At 45.9% G+C, this 19,945-nt stretch overlaps 1 protein-coding gene across 2 annotated transcripts in view; it reads right to left on the bottom strand.

Moving 5' to 3' along the window:
• RUNX1 (RUNX family transcription factor 1) overlaps positions 1–19,945 on the bottom strand; it is a 149,215-nt gene that overhangs the window by 7,671 nt on the left and 121,599 nt on the right. For both annotated transcript variants that reach the window (XM_015882125.2, XM_015882112.2), the window contains one exon: positions 2,248–2,409. In XM_015882125.2, coding sequence (XP_015737611.1) covers positions 2,248–2,409 — 162 coding nt within the window. The remainder of the gene's footprint in view (positions 1–2,247; positions 2,410–19,945) is intronic.

The following is a 19,945-nucleotide window of genomic DNA, read 5'->3' on the forward strand; positions in this document are numbered from 1 at the left end:
GGCTTCCCCTGTCACGGGCATAGGTAAATCTAAGTAACCCGTGACAGCAGGTCTGGATGTTTTGGTATAACTGCAGTAAAGCAGCAATTAAGGAGGAGTGCCAAGCTCTCACCATGTTTTGTAGGTGTATGTGCTTGCTCACAGAGACCTTACAGCACATGAGGTTTTCACTTCCAGAGTGCCCTCATCCTCAGCAGGTGGGTGGGGAACATGGATGCGGATCTCAGCCTTCTTGCTTAGAATCACAAGTCACCACAGACACTGACAGGACCTAAATACAGATTGCTCAGCTTCTGAGTAGTCTCTCCTTGCTTCCAGTTTTATTTGCTGACTCAAATGGGAAGCTCCTTTGAGCACACACTGTCCTTTCAAAATACACAGGCGAGGTCTACACACACAGGCTTAGCCCAGCTGTTAGCACTTAGCAACACAGTTCCACACTGACTCTTGACACTACCAAAGTCAGAAAAAAAATCAGGTTCATTTGAGGTCTTTGTATGTGGGTCTTCATATAATGTCTACATAGCTGTTACTAACTTCCAAAAATCTTGGCTCTAGTAAGTATATAAAAACGGATAACAACAGCAATGCCTTTTGAGAGCAGAAAGCTACATTTGGGAGTTGGGCTGTTTTTCCCCTTTTCATTTGTACTAGAAATCTTTCTCATCCTAAGTGAGCTTTTTATAGGATGACCAAATTATGCTCTGTTTTGTCTGACACAAGTGAAAAGATGCCCAGTCCCACCATCTCCTTCCCTGACGTGCACAGATTAAACAAGCAGAGCAGATAATGGCCTCTCTAGAAAGGAACTTCACATTAATGGAAGGTGTCAGTCCCTAGAGCTAGAAGCTATGTGTGATTAAAATTCCTACAATCATAATTAAGAAAAAATGTTTCCAGAAGACAAATTCTTCTGTCAGACAAGGTGTGGAGTCTGCAGAAGAGGAGCCATACACTGAAGGAAATACTCATGAGAAGTAGAAGAGGGAAAACAAAGCTCTTGGCTCTGGCCAATTTTAAAGCTAAAGCAGACACACTCCAGAGCCAAGCTCTGAAAGCTCGTCAGCTGCACAGCCAGCACTCTTTGATGAATTTATATGAATTTCTTAGAAAAGCTCTGACGCATGCGGCATGCTTCCTTTTTCAGTTTGTCTTCTGTCTTTTTGACTTCTGGAAGATCAGCGGGACCCCTGGATGCATTTCCTTCCTCCACACCATGGCACCTTTAGATTTAATATGATAAGATAGACCATGGTGTGGACTGGTAGGAGCCTGAGGTTGGCTGAGGCCAAAGGTGACATCTGATAACCTTCCAGATTTCAAATGGTGCTCCCAGCACCTCATTCCTGAGAAAGAAATCAAACTTCTTAAAACTGCCTAGACACAGCACTCATCAGAAGAGGGCTTCTGCTGCCTAGTCTGGCAAAAAGCAGAACGACAAAAGCTAATGTCAAGGTGTTTCAAGTAGTATGCCTGATATCCCTTGTCTTTTGAGGCACCGTGTCTAAAAACCCTGCAACCTGTTGTTTGTTTAGACAAGAAACATGATTTCTTAAAGTAAAATCCTTAATGAAATAGTTTGCCTTGATTATCCAAATGAGAGTAATATGAATGGCCAAAGAATATGCTTTTTGAAAAAGCCACTCATTCATTTTAGGAAAATTTCTGCTATTGAACACACACATATTGGTCCAGTCTGTGGGGTTAAAGTCAGCAGATGGTCAGCTGAGCATGGTGCAAACCAGGGGAGGTAGCTTTCACTTCCACACTGCATCTTTATGTTGGCTTGTAAAGCTCTGCAGTATAATTCCAGAAAGATGTAACAAGACAGTACAGTGCAACACTTAACATGTCAAAAAACACCATCCTGCACGCAGCATGTCCACCCATAATCTGTTCTACTCTGGTCTGAATTTTGAGAGAAGAAAGGAAACAGAACCAAAGTATCTGTGGCATTCATTTCTTGGCAGATAGGACAGTTTCCCAGCTATCTCAACTATTTTTATAGTTTCAGACATCTTCGAAGTAGCCACTTTCTCCTGTTTCTTTCTCTTTTGAGAACATCATGTTGGGACCCAAACCTTATTTCCTCACTCTTTGCACAAATCCCAGTCAACCAGTTGAAATAGCTCTCTGCAGAAGGCTCAGAATGTGCTTCACCAGCAGCAGGGAAAAGCTGCGGCAGCATCTGAGGGCACAGTGATTGCTGCATGGGCATCCCAGCACTAATGATTTACAGAGGCTCACCTGAGAGGCGGCTGGAAAGCTCTGCGGTGAGGGACGTCATGCCGCTGGCCCTGCCAGGCGATATTGGCGTGGCAGGGTGCACCGAGGGAGTCGCGATGGAGCCCAGGTACTGGTAGGACTGGTCGTAGGACCATGGAGGGGACGGCTGCACTTGCCTCGTGTCTGCAATGAGAAAGAGACCTATAGGCTGATTTGAACGATAAAACTTTGCGATATCCAAGATGTGAACCAAACCACCTGGTGGATGTGGAAACTTAAATGGCGACGCAATTACATTTCGGTTCCATAATCCCCTTTGCCAAGAGACCTGCAGATGAATTGCTTCCTCAGATAGTCGTTGTACATCTGTGAGTTTTGACTGGTTGATTTTTTCCTAGCAAAGCATTCTACTGTTTCATGTCACTGGGAAAAGAGACCATGGAAAAGGCTTTGCCAGGTGAAAAACCTGCTCATTACTGAGCACCATTAGTATTTCAGACTGTGCACTCACAGCCCTTTTTTGCCAAAAAGACACGTCCTTTATGGCACCATGAAGACAAAAACGCTGTACTGGGAGTGCTTCTGTGAAAGCTTCTAAGTAGAGAGAGCAAAACAAGATGGAAATGTGCCAGTGTGGGAGAGACAGCAAGAGGGAGTGAAGCTCATCTCCTCCAGAAGGCAGATTCCTAATTGGAGGAACGGGACTGGGGAATTTGACTTCCTTCATCCTTTGAAAATCTCAGTCTGGATTAAATGAAGGGGTATTATCTTCATCTTTTTTATTCTTCTTGGTATTTATTATATATAACAAACAGAAGTGCAACTCAGAGGGTTGGATGCACCTATTAGCAATGGCTGAACTTTAGAAAGAGGAACCCCTGCTCTAACTGTGGAACTGCAAAGCTGAAAGTGCAGATGCCCGGTACGTACAGAATTTCAGGAGAAACTTCTGGTTCTTGGAAGAAAAATCTGAAACTGCATAGATGCATAAAACATTTACTTAAATATGGAAAACCACTGAGCTATTATTTTCTAGCCTCGAGATGTTTGAAATCAAAGATGCATAGCTGGGAGTTTGTCCAAACCAGTTGTGCCAATGTAGAAACAGCCCTCTTTTGCTTCTTTAATATTTGCATTTGAAACTGGCATTTTTGAGTGTATAGAAATGTCTAGTTATTGCACAACTCAAAGTGAGAAAGATTCCTCCTTCCCTCGCCTACCCACAGCATTTTTTGCTTTTTTTTTTAGCAAAATCTTTTTCCATATCCCTCAGCACTAAGCGCAGTCTCCGGCAGCTCCATCTATAGCTAATTGTCTTCTTGAAAGAAGCCAATGTTGGGAAGGACTGCATGCAGATAAAACTGATACCAGCGTGGAAGGGAAATTTCCCAAGTCTGAGATGAAGGACTTTGATCTTCCATCAGAAAGCCCATCTGGAAATTATTATTTTGTTGTGCTTTATGGAGATGAGTTTTACATTTTGTTTGTTTCACCCGTTTAGAAAGGAAGGTTTATACAAAACTCAGAGCCTTTCAAAAATAGCTAGCAAAGGCAGTTACAGAATAAAACGAAGTCTGATAAAGATTTCCCTGCTGAGTAACATGTTCAAAATCAGACATTATTAATATTTAATTTTTTCCTTTTTCAGGCAGACTTCCTTAAAAACAGATTCAGTTGACTCATGTTGTTTTAAAAGCAACATCCAATTGGATTAAACAGACTTTAGTAGCAACAAACAAAAGGGCACAGGCACAAAGCTTGCTGTGTTCTGAACTGTAACATCACCTCGTTGTTAATGTATGGCCAGTGCTTATTAAAGACGACAGGGAAAGAGACAGGGGAATTCAGTCTCTAGGGGTAGTGTTAGAATAAATACCACAAAGCTTTGGAACAGTGAACTTTTCAATGGCCTGACCCTGTGTATTTTAGTTCTAAAGTGGGGTTAATTAAATGTGATTGGATATTAGGAAACATTTCTCAGAGCAGTGAGGCAGCGGCTCAGGCTGCCCAGGGAGGTGGTGCAGTCACCATCCCTGGAGGTGTTCAAGAGCCGTGTGGATGTGGCACTGAGGGATGTGGGCAGTGGGCATGGTGGGGGTGGGAGATGGTTGGACTGGGTGATCTTAGAGGTCTTTTCCAACCTTAATAGTTCTATGACTCCCTTACTTCAGCATCAGTCCCACTGGTTTCCACTCAGCAGCTCTGCTGTGAGCTAGAGCTGTGATACATGTGCTGGAGGGCAACTGGCCCAGCATGGAGGCTCTGCAGAGGCAGTCCCTGCCTGAGGCCTTGTGGGAGCCAAGACTGCTCAGCATCACCTCTCTCCAAGGGTTTTGCCCAGTGCTGTCATTGCAGCAGGAGGTTCCCATTGAGGCCATGGCCTCTCTGTTTTCCTGCCTTGTCAGGAGGGAGAGCACTCCGCACAGCTCCTGTTTTCCCTGCTTCGTTGTGGCGGGGAAGCTGTTTTTCAAGTGAGGAGTTGTGGAGCACATCCCAAGTTGGCCGTGTCCCCAGTATTTGTTCTTGTTTGTTTTGCAGCTGAGTGCCTTTGACTGGAAATGTTTTATCACTTGCTCGCAGGTCCTCAGCTCCCAGCACTGAAGGGAAGAGGGGAGAAGTCACTGCCACCCACCCTTGTTTGTCAGCGTGGGGGAGGACACACTGCCTATTCCCTTCTGTTACAGTTTCCATTGACTGGCAGGGAAGTTCTACCCTTCAATTTTCCTTTGTCTTTTCTGTTGCTGGCTCTTCAGGACAGGGCTATGGATCTGTCCTGTACATTGCTCAGCATGGCTCCCACTTCATAAATCAGCCCCTGGTGCAATAAGCACCCTGACAGTATAAGAAGATGCAGGAAAAGCCACAGGAGCAGCTGTAGTGGCAGAAAGGGAAGCAAGACCTTGTCACAGATTTATTAAGTGAGGACAGAACAAAACAGAATCTCTCCTCGTTCTGTGGTACTACAATTAGCCTCGTGCTATGTCCAGTCCAGAAACTGAGCAATGAACCAAACACATGTCTGCTAACATCAAGAGAGAGACTACTGGGACACCTGACCTGCTTTCTCCATTTGCTATCATTACCAACCCCTGGGGTATATGCAGCAGTGACGGCCAGCCAGAGAACCCCCATCATTAATCTCACAATCCCATTAAGTCTTTCATAAGTGAAAGTTCTACTAATCAATTTTACATCTTGTTACCTGTATTCCCAGTCCCTGTATTTGCTATTAGATACTAAAGATCAGCTTTCTGACATTAGGTTGGTTAAGCAGCAATCTATTCATCGATGTTAATACCGCGTATTATGTTTCACACACATGAAAGCAGGTTATATGGACTGACCCCAAGTGTCACTCTCAGGTCTGTTGAGAAGGGTACCACAGAATCACAGAATTGTAGGGGTTGGAATGGACCTCTGGAGGGCACTGAGTCCAGTTCCCTGCTAAAACAAGTGCCCTACAGCAGGTCACATAGGAAAGCAGGTCTTGAGTATCTCCAGAGAGGGAGACTCCACCGCTTCTCTGGGCAGCCCATTCCAGCACTCCGTCATCCTCAAAGAAGTTCTTGTCTCATGTTCGGATGAAACTTCCTATGGTCTAGTTTGTGCCTATTGGCCCTTGTCACGTTGCTGAGCTCCCCTGATAAAGAGCCTGACCCCATCTATTTGACTCCTGCATGTTAGATATTTACAGTGATGAGATCCCCTCTTAGCCTTCTCTCTTACAGGCCAAGCAGACCCAGGTCACTCAGCCTTTCCTCATAAAGGAGATGCTCCAGGCAGTAGCATTTTTATGGCAGCATTTCAGCACCAAGAGGCAGATTCAGCTCCCACTAAGAGCAAAGACTTGCAGTCAGAGCTCCTTCAACAACGGGAAGCGACAGAGCTGTGGGCCCAGACCGTCTTAGAGCTCCAGAATAATTTTAAAGCAGATCAGAATAGCATGAAACCAAAGAGGTTGCTCTGGTTGGTGAGCTGTGCCCAGTTCTCCCGGTATTTCTCCCATTAGCAAGTACTTTCCATTTCTGCTTTTTATGGTGTGAGAAAATGTATTTAAAAACATGAAAACAGTTATTAATTGCAATAAAGCACTCCAGGGCGAGAATTATGGTGCAATAATTCACACCTTGCTGCCTAGTCACTAGCTCTTCAGCCTCCAGCCTCATGCCTAACAAGCTATTAAGCAGAAAGCATGGAACCATCTTTCATGCCTCGTCATGTTTTATTGCCACGAAAAGGTTGTGCTCGACTCCTTTTAAAAAACTTGTAATTAAGCTGTACAAACGTTGCATAACGCTTAATAGCTGAAAGAAACGAAAGCTCCGGTGTGAGACTCGGGATAAGGCCGCTCTCCCCCTCTCGGGATGCTGCTGGCGGTCCCGGAGCTCTGCATTCCCGATGGGGGGAGAAAGGCAGAGCAGTGTCGGGGCGAGGCCCGGACGGCAGGTGGCGGTGCGGGGCCGCACAGAACCCGGAACGGAGCCCGCACGGAGCTCCGTACAGCCCCTCAGTCCGGCCACAGCCTCACAGCCCACCCATCCCCAACACCCGCCGCCCCCACCAGCTCAGGCTGCCCAGGGCCCCATCCAACCTGGCCTTGAGCGCCTCCAGGGATGGGGCACCACAGCTTCTATGGGCAGCTGTGCCAGCGCCTCACCGCCCTCTCAGTGAAAACCTTCCTTAACATCTAACCTAATTCTTCCCTCTGTGCATATTCATAGATGCATAGAATCCTTTGAGTTGGAAGGGACACCTAGATGTCACCTAGCCCCTGTCCCCCTGGACAGCTACAGAAAGAGCAGTGAGATACGCTATTCATAAAGTAATGCTTAAAGCTTCCAGTTCCATCCAGATAACAGGTCTCCTTGCACCTGTGAGCCAAAAAGGCTATGCTCTGGGATGGATCCCACACACCCACCAACGTGCCCTCAGTCCCACAGCAGAGCAGGCAGCTCTCCATGCACCACCGCAGCTGGGACACAGCTGCCAGCTGGTTGCTGCGTGGCCAAAGCTTGGGGTGATGCAGCACGTTGCTGGGAGCTGCGGAGGAGCAGCAGGATGTGAGTCAGGAGGATGGAGCTGGCGGGTGCGAGGCAGCAGGTACGCCTTGAGTCAGCCAGGCCCCGCAGGCTAATTGCCCTGGCTGCCAGGCTGCAGTGCCACACACACTGCTCTCCCTTGCAGAGGGTATCTGCCATCTAGAAGCATGGCTGCCTGGACAGACCACCCTTTATAAAGCCACTGTCAGGGAGCTAAAGAAGTCGCTCCAGGTGCTGGGTGGTGACAAGCCACCAGCCAGAGCGGTGAGGATCCTGTCATTCTCAGCACAGCGCGATGAAGACAGCATTGCGAAACGGCTGCTCCTGTTGCCAGGCTTTTTTCTCAAGTTGCAAAAATTGCTGTCAGTCAAATGCAACAAAGCCCCAAATCACACAGCACTGAACTCTGCAGTTCCTCCGCCATCCTGGTGAGCACTTTAAAGGCACCAACTGGCAGAAGGGATGGGGTGAATGAAAGCTGGGATTAGTTTCCTGGTGTCAACTTGGAGGCAGACAAGGGAAGAGCAGGATCCTTGAACTTTTTTGAGGCTTTTTTGAGTCTGGGACTCATCCGCTCCCCCCCCCCTTCCCACTCTGATTTGCTCATCTTTCCAAAGGGAAACAGTTTTTATAGTGTGACTTTCCCATTGAGTGCAAGGCAGGAATGGTCTTGACTGGACTTGTTCATTCAGAGAGGCATCTTGCTTAACAGGGGAAAGGGACTGTGAGCAAAGGAATACTTTGTGCTCAGGAAAAGGATGCCTAAAAACTGCTGTTCATCCTTCACCCCTTTCCCAGCATCTTTCCTGTCAGCCCCTCTCTGTCTTTTCTTCCTGTGTGCTTTCTCTCGCCCATCCCCAGCTCCAGAGGCTGCAGGTGATGGTTTGAACAGTGCATGGTGGTTCTACTTGAGTTCAACCGGGCCCCTAGTTGCCCTCCCTGGCTCAAATGCCAGCAAATCCTCAGCTGAACGAACAGCAGCACCGTGAAAAGGCGTGTCATCCGCCGGCAGCTGAAGGAATTAGTCAGGAGCACAAAGAAGGGGGACTTTCCAAAGGACAAGTTCATCCCTGGCAGCGGCAGCGGCGGCCGCCGCACAAGGCTGGTATTCTCATACCTCTCAGCGCTGGAACACGAGGAGCTGGAAAATTACAGAGCAAACTGTAAAATTCCACCAGCAGCAACTGCAGCCCGCAGGGTGGTTTCCCTCCACACGCCGGGCTGAGGAAACCGCTGTCACAGAGCAGTGTGCACCCAGGTGGGTGCGAACTCTGCTTTGCCCCCAGGGAAAGTTTTTTGAAGCCTTATAATTCCCACTGGAAATGCATAGGGGATGAGCACTTTCTCCTCTCTGCGGCCTTGAAAAGTCCTGTTTGGCTTGCTAACGGTGGCAGAACTTATTTCGGTCAAGAACAACAGTGACAGATACGTCATTTGTCTGGAAATTTCTAAGCTATGGTGAGGGGAAAAATGACCACCCAAGTCCCCACTTGGGATCCCCCTCACTGGAGGACAGATCTTTGGCAGAGATCTCCTACCTATGTTTGCTTTCGTTTTAGTTCAGTATTACTGTGGTTTCGTGGAGTACGACGAAGACCAGAGAAGTTCTGGAAGCAAAACATCTGCTGTGGGATAGGAGGGTGGGAGAATTTCCCCACACTCAGGCATCAAACTCTAAGAGAAAAATATGAACCCTGAGGAGCAACATTTCCCAAGCTGCTCTCGCTGTTGGTTCTAGCTGCCAAGTTTGGTGGTGATACAACACTCCCCAGGGTACAGCACTCCAGGTATAGCACAGCCATATAGAAAGATGCCAAGCCCTGGGAAAGACTAACTACTGAAGGCCATGAAAACCTACAGACACAGCAATGTGAGCAGGCACTGGGGCGCAGAACACCACTTCTGCTCTTCATTCCCTTCTCATTCCATTTCTATGGACAACCTACCTCCCACTGCTCTATGTGTCCCTTGTTAGCAAGTTAGCTCACTCCTTTCCAACACTGTGCCAAAAGGGGTCTTGAGGAAGAAAATACAGAGCTTCTGAGTGTATCGATGCTGAATGTGGTGACAGAGCAGAAATCTACCAATAAGGTTTTTGCTAGTTTTTCTTTGGAAATGAATGGCAGGGGAGAAAAACAAATCAGTGCTTCCTCATAATTCATCTGAATTTCCTTCATACTCTATGTGTCCACGTCAAGAAATTAAGAACTCCAGTAATTTTAAGATGCCTGGAAATGCTACCAAGGGTACCTGGTTTAGCTGTGGATACAGGAGGAGGAGAAATACATATTGCTTCAGGTTTAAAGCATCCCTAATGAACTGTCTAGACCCAAAACTGCACTTGCACGATGCACAGTAAAGAAACAGCAGGTAGCAGTACAGCCATAGTAAGTAACTGTGAGGAGGGGGATCCTAAAAAACAACCCTGGGCTCACAGCTAACTTGGTGTCAGAATCAGGAAGTGCAGGCAGCTCCAAATACCAAACTGTGAAAACCCTGATTTCACAATCAGCATATGTGCTGTCCTAGCAGGTTAGTACATAAGCTGCTCAGATGAAATATAAACCATCTCTCCTACTGAGTAAGCACACTCCTTCTGGGCTGGCGTCACTGCTGCTTTGAAGAACACGATGGCGTTATGGGCAAACTGCAAAGTCTCTCAGTACCAGTGACACCCATTAGGTGGAAAGCTGAGTTTTGCAAATTAAGGATGCATTGTTCTTTGTCTAGCAAGGTATGAGTCACCCCGCAGAGCTGCAGCTATTTGTTCAATAGGGAGACTCCATTCCCCCCACCCATCCTCCTCTTCCCTCCCTCTTGCATCTACAAGGAATGAAATGAAACAATTCAGCCCTGACCTTCCACTCTGTTGGCTCCTCTGTTACAGACAGGCAGCGAGACTCGGTGCCGCTGCAGTGCTCTCCCCTATCTCTAAGCACTCTGGTAAAGCACAAAGTGAAACGGCGAGGAAATCAGGGACAGATACAACGTGTGTATTGGTGGTGAGCAAACATTGCCCTTCCTCCCAGTGTGCCCAGAGCCGGAGGTCATGCCATGCAGAGGGCTGAAGGAAGATGGATGGCATGTAGGGTGACAATACATGGATGCACACATCTGTACCTATGCGCATGCACATGTGCATGCACACAGGAACAAACAAACACAGAATCACAGAAGAGTTTGGGTTGCAAGGGGACTCAGAGCCCACCCAGCCCCAACCCCTGCTGTGGGCAGGGCTGCCCCCCACCAGCTCAGCCTGCCTAGGGTCCCATCCAACCCGGCCTTGAGTGCCTCCAGGGATGGGGCACCACAGCTTCTCTGGGCAACATACACTTGTCTGTTTATTTGCTGTGCGTCACTGAAGTTCCTGGAGCTCCAGAGACACCAGGGAGAAAGCTGCTGGGATGGCATCTTCAGGGACTCAGACAGGCAGCAGGGATGAAAACTGCTGGGAGGGTCACTGCTCCCTTATCTTTCTTGATAAACCTACACCTAGAAAACTAATCTCTGAGCCTGGAGGGGAATCCCTAACCTGTCCATACGGCAAACCCCATCTGAGAGCAGAGATCCCCTGCTCCTATCCTTTCTGCCTGCTCCCTTCTGCAATCTGATGCTCCAGATCCTGGCTGCTCCTCTCCTCCTTGCTTTCCCTGAACCACTCTGGTATGTGAGTGCCTCCCAGCTAATTAATTACTTGATCCTCACACTGCCCCCTGAGGAAGGGTAGCATTACAACCTTCATTTTAGCAAAGGGAGAACCGATGCACACAAAAAGCAAGGCTGCAGTTCAGCACAGCACTTGGCTGAGTCAGAGCACATGTGAATTACCTGATGTCACCCCAGCAGGGAAAGTTAACCTGTAAAACTGCTTGGGGGAGATGTATCCACTTTATCCTAGTTATCCTGAAAGGAGTCTATCTGAAGCACAGGGCTCAGGTGGGGTACAGTGCTCATCGGGAAGCCCATGAACACTCCTCTGTTGCTGCTAGGAGAAAGAGCTGCCTTCAGTCTGCCCTCGGTCATGCCCTGGAAGCCCAGATGTAGAAGCAGGGTGCTAATTCTGTACAGCATGTCATGTTATCTCCTGTTGCCTCAGGTCCTGAGGGGAGGATTCCTCCCACTTGAGTGATGTGCAGTGTAGCTGTCTACCTCTGAGCTACACGTCTAGACTCCCTTCGTTGCCAACAGGGTAAAAGAGACACTGGTGGGGTGCAAGCCATTGCAACCTAAGGGAGACATCCAAGCCAAACCAGGTGAATCACACCCAAGGAACACCTGTTTCTCTCTCCACTCAAAGATTCCAGACAACTGTGTCAGATGGAGACATACAACACATGGATGTTTCAGGCTAGGTGAAATGAATCCCACCCTGTTTACACCTCCACAGTTTCTCTTTCATGGGTGGAGCAAGGTGAGAGGAAGTGGCACAGCATTTCTTGGGCCAGGACCTGGAAGTCACACTGAGTCAGTATTTGCAAGATTACCTGCCTCTCCTCTCCAGGTCAATGCCCTCCATGACCTAGGCTACTAATATCCTGATGTCCAGTCCTTGCGACACTGGACTCTGCCTCAGGGTGTTCAAAAAGATGGTCATAAGTTTGTGGCACGGCAAAACATTCCCTTGCTCTCTGTCTACTGTTCAAGACAATTAAGTATCAGGCTGAAAAGTGGATTATTCCCATTGGAAAACAAGTGCCATAAATAAAGAAGCAGAATTGAGTGAAGAAGTCCCTACAGTCACATGGGAGTGATAAAGGAATGACTGTAGCATGGCCTCAGGTATCTTAAAAGTTGCTCCTGATTATGTGGACTAATTACACCATATTAAAACTTCTTTAGCCCACAGATAAACAAAAAGTCCTCATCAATCTCTTCTTCTGTACTTTCAGTGCTCCCTCCCCTTTTTCCACATGAAAGTAGTAGAATAAAGAACTTACTCTCTGGAGTTTACAGTCATTTTATCCACCACAAAACACTGACCTTGACGTGAACTAATTAGGATTGCAATAGATTATTAATACAAGTTGGTAAGGTGGAGTTCTGTCAGTATAAAAGAGGCCTTTGAAGATAACAGCCATTTACACTTTCATGATCTCATCCCAAGTGCTCAGAAGAAAGCCTATAAACTAATAAAGTGGAATTCATCTAGGGGCATTCTACACACGCAACAGAGCATCACCCTCCAAACTCTTATTCAGGGCGGCAAACGAAATCTGCTTGGATTCTTTTTAAAGCCAACACCAATCAGGATTAAAACAACTTTTGGTCATAAGCGGATCTCTGATGATCTAAAGGCACGGGTTCATTTATTTTGACTTAGAGAAAGTAAGTGACATATCAAATGCAACCTTCATACTTCAACAACTGCGGTCACCTTGAGAAAAATGATACTGAGCCCCATGGTATGAAACTTCTCTCCAGAGCGAAGCTTTGATTTACAAGGTGAGCTAAGGTCTTCTTCATGTGAATGTATATTTGCAAAGCGAGTTGGATTTAGAAAAATGCATTATTATATTTTATTTTTTTTTATATATTTTTTAAAGTAGGTGATTAAGAAACTATTGCTCACTGCAGCACTAAACCAAAACGGACTTTATGGTAACTCTGTTAAATGATCCGCTCCTCTGAACTGTCAAAGCTGGTTTTGAGGAGATCTGCAAAACCGAAATGGAAAATGAGTTAAGCCCAGAAGTATGTGCTGAAAGCCCCAAGTCCCTGGATTGTCGGGGGTATTCAGTCCAGAAATGCATTTAAAATACCTTTTAAGAAATGCTCTGCTTCCTGTATGAAATCCCCTGGCACTTCCTGTTTAGCCGAGGAATGCATCATCCTGCACCGGCGGCCGGCACAAATCCTACACAAGCTGTGGCACTGGCTGGCCTGGCCCTGTGGTGAGTCTGGGAGGCTGGAGGAGCACACATTACAGAAGGATTTGAAGGAAAGTAAAGTCTCATCTCCTTGTTCAACCTCTCTCCACTGTCTGGAGAGCTCAAGGCATATGCTTAGTTTAGTTCAACCTCCATGTGAGTTCTATGAGCTGTATTTAAATGTTATACTGCTTGATCTCAGAGCAAGCTGCATCCAGACCTAAATGGCAAACAGTACAGGCAGACTGAGCTGTGAAACCAAAGGTGTTTCCCATGCCAGCCAGAAGTTCCCTGCCTCCTCCAGCACAGCAAATCTACACCCACATGTGTGAAAGACCGACCGTAACCCCGAGTTTGTGCGCAGGTGGTGCTACCAGTGGGTGGGGTAAAGGAGGAACGACGTTCAAGGAAAACTGATCCGGTACAGAAAAGAAGTGTCAACACATGTCAAGTGTTGCAAAATGGCCCAGTACGGAATAAAAAAGTAATTTGCAGTATTAGAACAAACAGCTGCTGTGTTGCCAGGCTGAAGAAGATTTCTTCTGGGTAAATGCAGTGAATGACTTCTGATAAAAACAAAAGCTTTGTTTCACATTCTGCATGAAACATCTTAAAAATTAATCACTATACCTTTCTTGGATTGGATACTTTCAAATCCAGCTTGCTATAACCTCTTGTCAAACAGCAACATGTGACCAACCTGTCTGCTGAGAAATATCACATCAAATTATTGTTCTCCCTGTTAGCAGAATGAATGGTATGAACCTATGAAATAGTGGCACGTCCAAAACTTTCTAGAAATGGAGCTAAACACAGCTGAAGGCCATTGCATGTGCTGAGCTGAACAATGTTATACAACTGCGGCACAGAGTGTAGGATCCGTAGTCATTACTATAAGCAAAAAGAGCTTTTTCCATTTCAGAAACTATCTCAAAGCTAAACATAACCTTGATGTGTTAGCAATCAAATATGAAATAACTATTGTTTTCTTTCATAAAGAACACCAGTTAAGATAAACCAAACAAAGGCACGTACATTTAATCTAAAAAATCCAATGTGATGGCAAGAAAGGAAGTTATTTTAGGTTATAAGTCACTGGCTTTGTCAGAAGAAAAGAAAGTTGTTGCAGTTGTTGACATTTTGGAACTGCCAGTACAACAAAACAAAACAAAAGCCCTTCCATTTAGGCATGCAGCTCTTTAATCTGTTCAAATGAAAATGCTGTATTACTCATTTTTTCCCTGACGTGATCCTAAAATGATCACCTACTGTTCTTGCATCAGTCCCTCCTACCAGTGAGTTAAATATGAAATGGTTTATTCCCCCATCCTCCAGCAGCTCTTCCCCTATCCTCACATGCTCATTCAGTGGAACTGAATTTACAGATAAGCTGATGATGAGACACTAGAAGGCAAAAACAGACAATTACCCAGGCAAATGTTTGAAGGATTAGGGCCCTTGGGCAAAAATGCTGTTTACTAAAGACTGAAAGCGCCATTTCTACTTAGTGCAATGGAGTGCGTCTGAACTCAGCAGTTCTGGATAGTGGCCACCAGTGGACTCGGAGTGAGGTTTATAGGTGTGAGATAACATCACGCTCCTGTCTGCATTTCATCACCGCAGGGCCTTTCTCTGTACTCTGAAACAAAGGCATGCAAGTACCAACAGAAGTATACTTTATCATCTGACTTTACGTTCACTCGTTGCTCAGTTAATCATTTATTTTTATGCCAAAGACCACCCCGACAAGGTGCGAGGGCAGATCCTCTGTCGGCCTGCTTGCTAAAGCAACATCAGCTTGGCCTGGATGGAGATCTGTCTCTGGGTCTGCCTCTGTGCCCTTCAAAACTCAGAGAGTATGAGAAGTCTTGCCCATTTTCCTTCCTAGTTCCCTCCTCAAAAGATGTTTTGGGGAAAAGAAATGTAAGAGACAAGATGGGGAGAAATATAAATCAACCATTTCCAAGCAGGGACAGACCAGTCACTGACAGCTTGCATGGTGCACATCTGCCAGCTGAGGAAGCTCAGCGAGCCTTTGCTTATACGGGGCAAACAGATATGTGGAAAGAGACTGGAAAGCCACTTGGGAGGAGAATAAACTCCTGCTTGAATGAAAAGCTCAGCCAAATGCTTTCTCTCTGATTTAGGGAAGAAGTACTACTAAACGATTCAGTGGAAAAAGAAACTGTATGGGACAGGTCCCTACAACCCTTGGTGGGAAGAAGGACGCAAGAGAGCCTGGAAGAGGCTCCGGCTTAGAGCACGAAGTATCACAGAGTCATAGAATCATAGTTTCATAGAATCACAGAATCAAGTACCACCTGCCCAGAAGAGAACTAAAAACCAAATCTGACTCTGTTTTGAAACAACATTTGGCAAAGAGATAACCAACGACAGTTTTCAGAGGATGTGCGTCTAAGGTTTCTGAGCAAGGAGGAAGACTGGATGTAGGGAGACTATAACAGCAAGGGCAGATGACCAAGACAAAAATCAGACTCCTGCCTTCACTTCAGGAGTTAATGGTGCCTGAGCCAGGCTGATCCTCCACCCAGGCTGAGCCGCTTCAGTGCCAGGACGTAGAGGATGCCATGATGGCATCCAAGCCCAGCACCTTGCACAACCTCTGAGATCTCAAGAAATGCCCACAAAGCACTGGGTAAATGACACAGGTTCCAGGCAAACTGATAAGAAGCTATTAATAGTGCTGACCCAGCTGAAGGGAAACATCTTAGGGAGTCTGTGAAGGTGCCCATCTCTCATGCCAAAGTCCTCAGAGAGCAAACCTTAGTCACATTTAACTGGCAAGACTAAGCAATACATTTCATAATCACTTCACTGCCTTTGTTTTGTAAATACATTTTCCCCTGAAGAAAAGAAGGGCATGATTGCCTCAAAGCACTGGGACTGTGTCCTGTAAGGAGACAGCATGTCCTCAGCCCTCCCTTTATTTTTTTTTCCTCCTCCTTCAAATGTGAAAAATAAGTCGTATGACAGCCTTTAGTGGAGATGTGTGCAACAAGGCCCTCATTGTCTCAGACAGGTGTGAGATTGGAATTGATTCAGCGCCAACAAGCCCAGTATCAGAGCCAGCTCTGTGAGCTGAAAACATACACCAACCATCCAGTAATACCACTGCAGCCAGCCAGAGACTCAACAATTTAAGGCTTAACACACACACAACATAAATCAGATGAGGATGTACCAGCCAACCGTCAGCTTCTTGGGCAGATGCCTGCAGACCGTCTGTACAGATCAGACCTTGCCTGTTTCGGTTATTGGAAACATTTATTTTTTTTTTTCTCATATAAAGATGAGAGGCTGGGTGGAGCAGCTAGCTCAGACACATTTACATTTGCCCTATCTTGCCCCAACAACCCTCCTTTGCTTGCTGTTCGGAGGCAGGACTTCTTGTAAAGTCGCTTTATTCAGAGTGCAGGAGGGAACGAATTACAACTTGGGGAAATGTTTAATGTACAAATACAAAAATCACATGGACATGCATTCAGTCTGCACCACCCTCACGGAACAAAACCATTCCCTTCCATGGGAGTCTAGGAGGCTCTGAACATGATCAAACAAGCACAAGAATTAGCACAGCTGGTTCTCTTTTCTTTTTTCTTTTGTTTGTTTCGTGGATATGTTTCCTTCACTTCTCTAGGAAAACCTGTTTTTGTGCTCTCTGCCTTTCCTTCTTTCACCCGTTTCATCCCAGCAGTCCCTGTGCTGTGTCTGGCAGTGTTACTCACCCGATGAGGGCATGGGCGGGCAGTGCAGGTGCAGCTGATGGCTCAGCCACATGCAGGAGTGATCCCACGTGCCACCCCAGCCTCAGTCACCCAGGGGTGACCCAGCACAGGCCCAGCCCTCTTGCTGTGCCCAAGCCTTTGCTCTGCCCATTTGGGATGGCTGCAAGCACTCATCTCAGGCATCACCAGCTTCTCTGTCCTGTGAGCAGATCACTCAGTTCTTGCATTTCCCAACACAGTCTCTTGCCAACTGAAGTCTGCTGACAGACTACCTGGGACTTGGGCTGGCTCCTGGCCCTGACACAGCTGCAGGTCCCAGGCTGGTTCCCTGCCACATCCATCTGTAATCTCGTCCTCTGGCTAGGCAATGGGAGGGCTTGCAGGGGTGGTGGTTGGGGAGTGCCACCATCACAAGAGCTTGGCTCAATAGCCATGGTAGGTGCTTTCAAGCTGGAAGAGGGGTTTTCAATACAATGTTTGCAGAGGAGGCAATCTGCTAGCACTCCATTTGTATCTAGGTGAATGCTAGCTGGCTAATCCTCATTTGCACTCACCTGAAAAGTCCCTTTTATGTGGTTCTTTTTCAAGTTAATACAAGTGTTCACTTTTACAGTGTACAGTAGAGTAATACAGTTTTCTGGTTGATACTTTCCCAATAAAGTCATTAATACAGGGTCTGAATCTGCAAGAGGTTTTGCGTGTAAAATTGCTCGTGTACACGTAGGTCTCAAGGATGTCAAAGAGGCTGCTCTTTTGAGCAGCTGTTCTTGTGCTTTACTGCTGAATGAGGATCATCATTTGGACTTCAGAGATTTCAAATTAAATGCACTTCAGTAAGCTTATGCGATGAGAACTGAAATCATGATAAATGCCATACTTGTTCAGCTAGTTATAAATCATCATTATACTAATAAAAAGCATCACTGCTGACAAAATGTTGTCTCTTCTACAGTTCAAAGGACATACCAATTTACAGCAACTTCTTTGAATACCAGGAACTTATAAATGAATAAAGCAGTGAATATACACATTTTTTTCAATAAGATGGATTTTGGCTTTGGTATTTTTCATTCATCACCTGAACTTGATCATCAAGAAATGAGGGAACCTAAGCTGGTCAAGTCATTCCTAAAAGCTCTGATAATTGTACTTACTTTAAAATAAAAAGGAAGTAAACCACAATGGTATATATTATAAAGCATGCCTAGTGATCTAGTTCCATTTTTAGATACCTAATCAAAGACATTCAAAGCTACCCTTTTTCAGGAATCCAGGCTCCTTGAAAGTGCTTGGAGTTGAACCCCAAGACCTGCAAGCTCTCAGAATCACCAATATTGAACTGATTATGTTGCTCAGTATAGATTAACCTCTGAAACAGACCTAGATATTTACAGTTAGAAATCAAGCTGACCTTCAGAGCAAACCCACAATTTTTTAATGGATCAATTTCCCATGCTTATGTTTTTCAGTGCTTTTAAGTGAAGAGATGTATATACAGAACAAAATGTCAGATGGAAGCAATCCTCTACTGACTATACAGTGTGGCTTCCCCACAATACTATTTTACAAAGCATATCCAAGAACACTGTTCTCCGCATGCAAACAATCTCCATTTGTAGGGGTTATAATATACTGAATGCATATAGGGAAAACCCACGAATAAGTTTACTAAGGGTGTATTGTGTACTCAGTCATGTGAGAAGAGCCCTGTGAACCCTTGACACACAGGGGATTACTGGAGAAGAGTGGCTTGACGTAACACCATCTTAAAGACATGGCAGTGGAAGAGGCAAGGGCATGCCTGCACTTGATGCTCTGAGGGAGCCCCTGCTTTATGGATGAAATCCTACTGGAGCTGGAGGGCTCAGCCCCACAGCCTGAATGAGGTCCACATAGAGATCTAGCATACTGAGTGGAGTGGAAGTCACTGAGATGAAAAATGAGAAGGTCTGGTGGATTCACATCTGTCTGGGCACAGGGACCAATGTGTGTGTTAGTCTTCTCATCTGTTACCTTCTTTGTTTTCTAAATTGCAAGTCTGGGGGGTGCCTGTGGACACTGTAGCATTTTGGGTTTGGAAAGGCTCAATACAGTATTTGACGGAAAACAATGCATTCAATTACTAAATCAAAGCAATATCTTCTGGCACACAGGCAGCAGCAGCAGCAGCTGAATAATAAGCTGGTTTCAGTGGGTGTTTGTTTTTAGGGTAAGGAGTTCTTATTTATTTATTTTCTTGTTTGTTTTATTTACCATGGGAGGTAATTTGAGCTCTGGTATCAAAACATGTCATGTTCTGCCAAGAGGGGATTAAAGAGAAGAATGCTATGGAAAGAAACTGGATTTGTCAGTAAAGAACTAAGAGATTTTATTTACCAGAGTTTTGCAATCAGTGCTTTTAATCTTCATCACAATTGGGCTATTCAAAGGCCAAGAATTTCCTTCGATGGCTAGTGGAGGAATAATCCCAAAAACCAAAAAGCATATGCCTCAAATGCTAGAATGCTGTCAAGCACACAGCCACTTTCTGCCCTCCAGGGTTCAGGGCAGTGGGGAAGCAGAGATATTTGCTTTAGACAGCTTCAGCATATTGCTGCAACAGGTGGGCCTTTGTTGCTGAGGAAGAGAAATGGTGAGCTGGGATAAGATGTTCCCATGGAAAATCAAGAGAGCTCAGTGACACAGCTCATCAGTAGATATGAAATGTCACAGAGGTACAATAGAGCATGGCTCAGGGGAGGCTGGATGGAAGCTGCCATCCTGAAGGATGCTGAGCCTCTCCACTGCCCCAGAAGTGAGCAACCAAGAAGAGGACCCAGAGGCAGCAGCTCAGAAAGGTGTCTCCAGCACTGCTGTGCCATGGGGGAGTGAAGGAAGCAAGAAATGAGCCCAAGGAATTCACTCTTGTCTCTGACCATCACAGTGACCACTGAAAGCACTTACATGGGGTAACAGTAATGTACCTACAAGGCTCTTGTACCATGTTAAAGAGTGCCTACACTTTTGCAGTGGAGTGGGGAGTTTGGATTAGTGATTCAGAAATGGCAAAACTAAGTAAAACGGAGAG

This window comes from Coturnix japonica, chromosome 1 (assembly GCF_001577835.2).
Source record: "Coturnix japonica isolate 7356 chromosome 1, Coturnix japonica 2.1, whole genome shotgun sequence".
NCBI classification, from domain to species: Eukaryota; Metazoa; Chordata; class Aves; order Galliformes; family Phasianidae; genus Coturnix; species Coturnix japonica.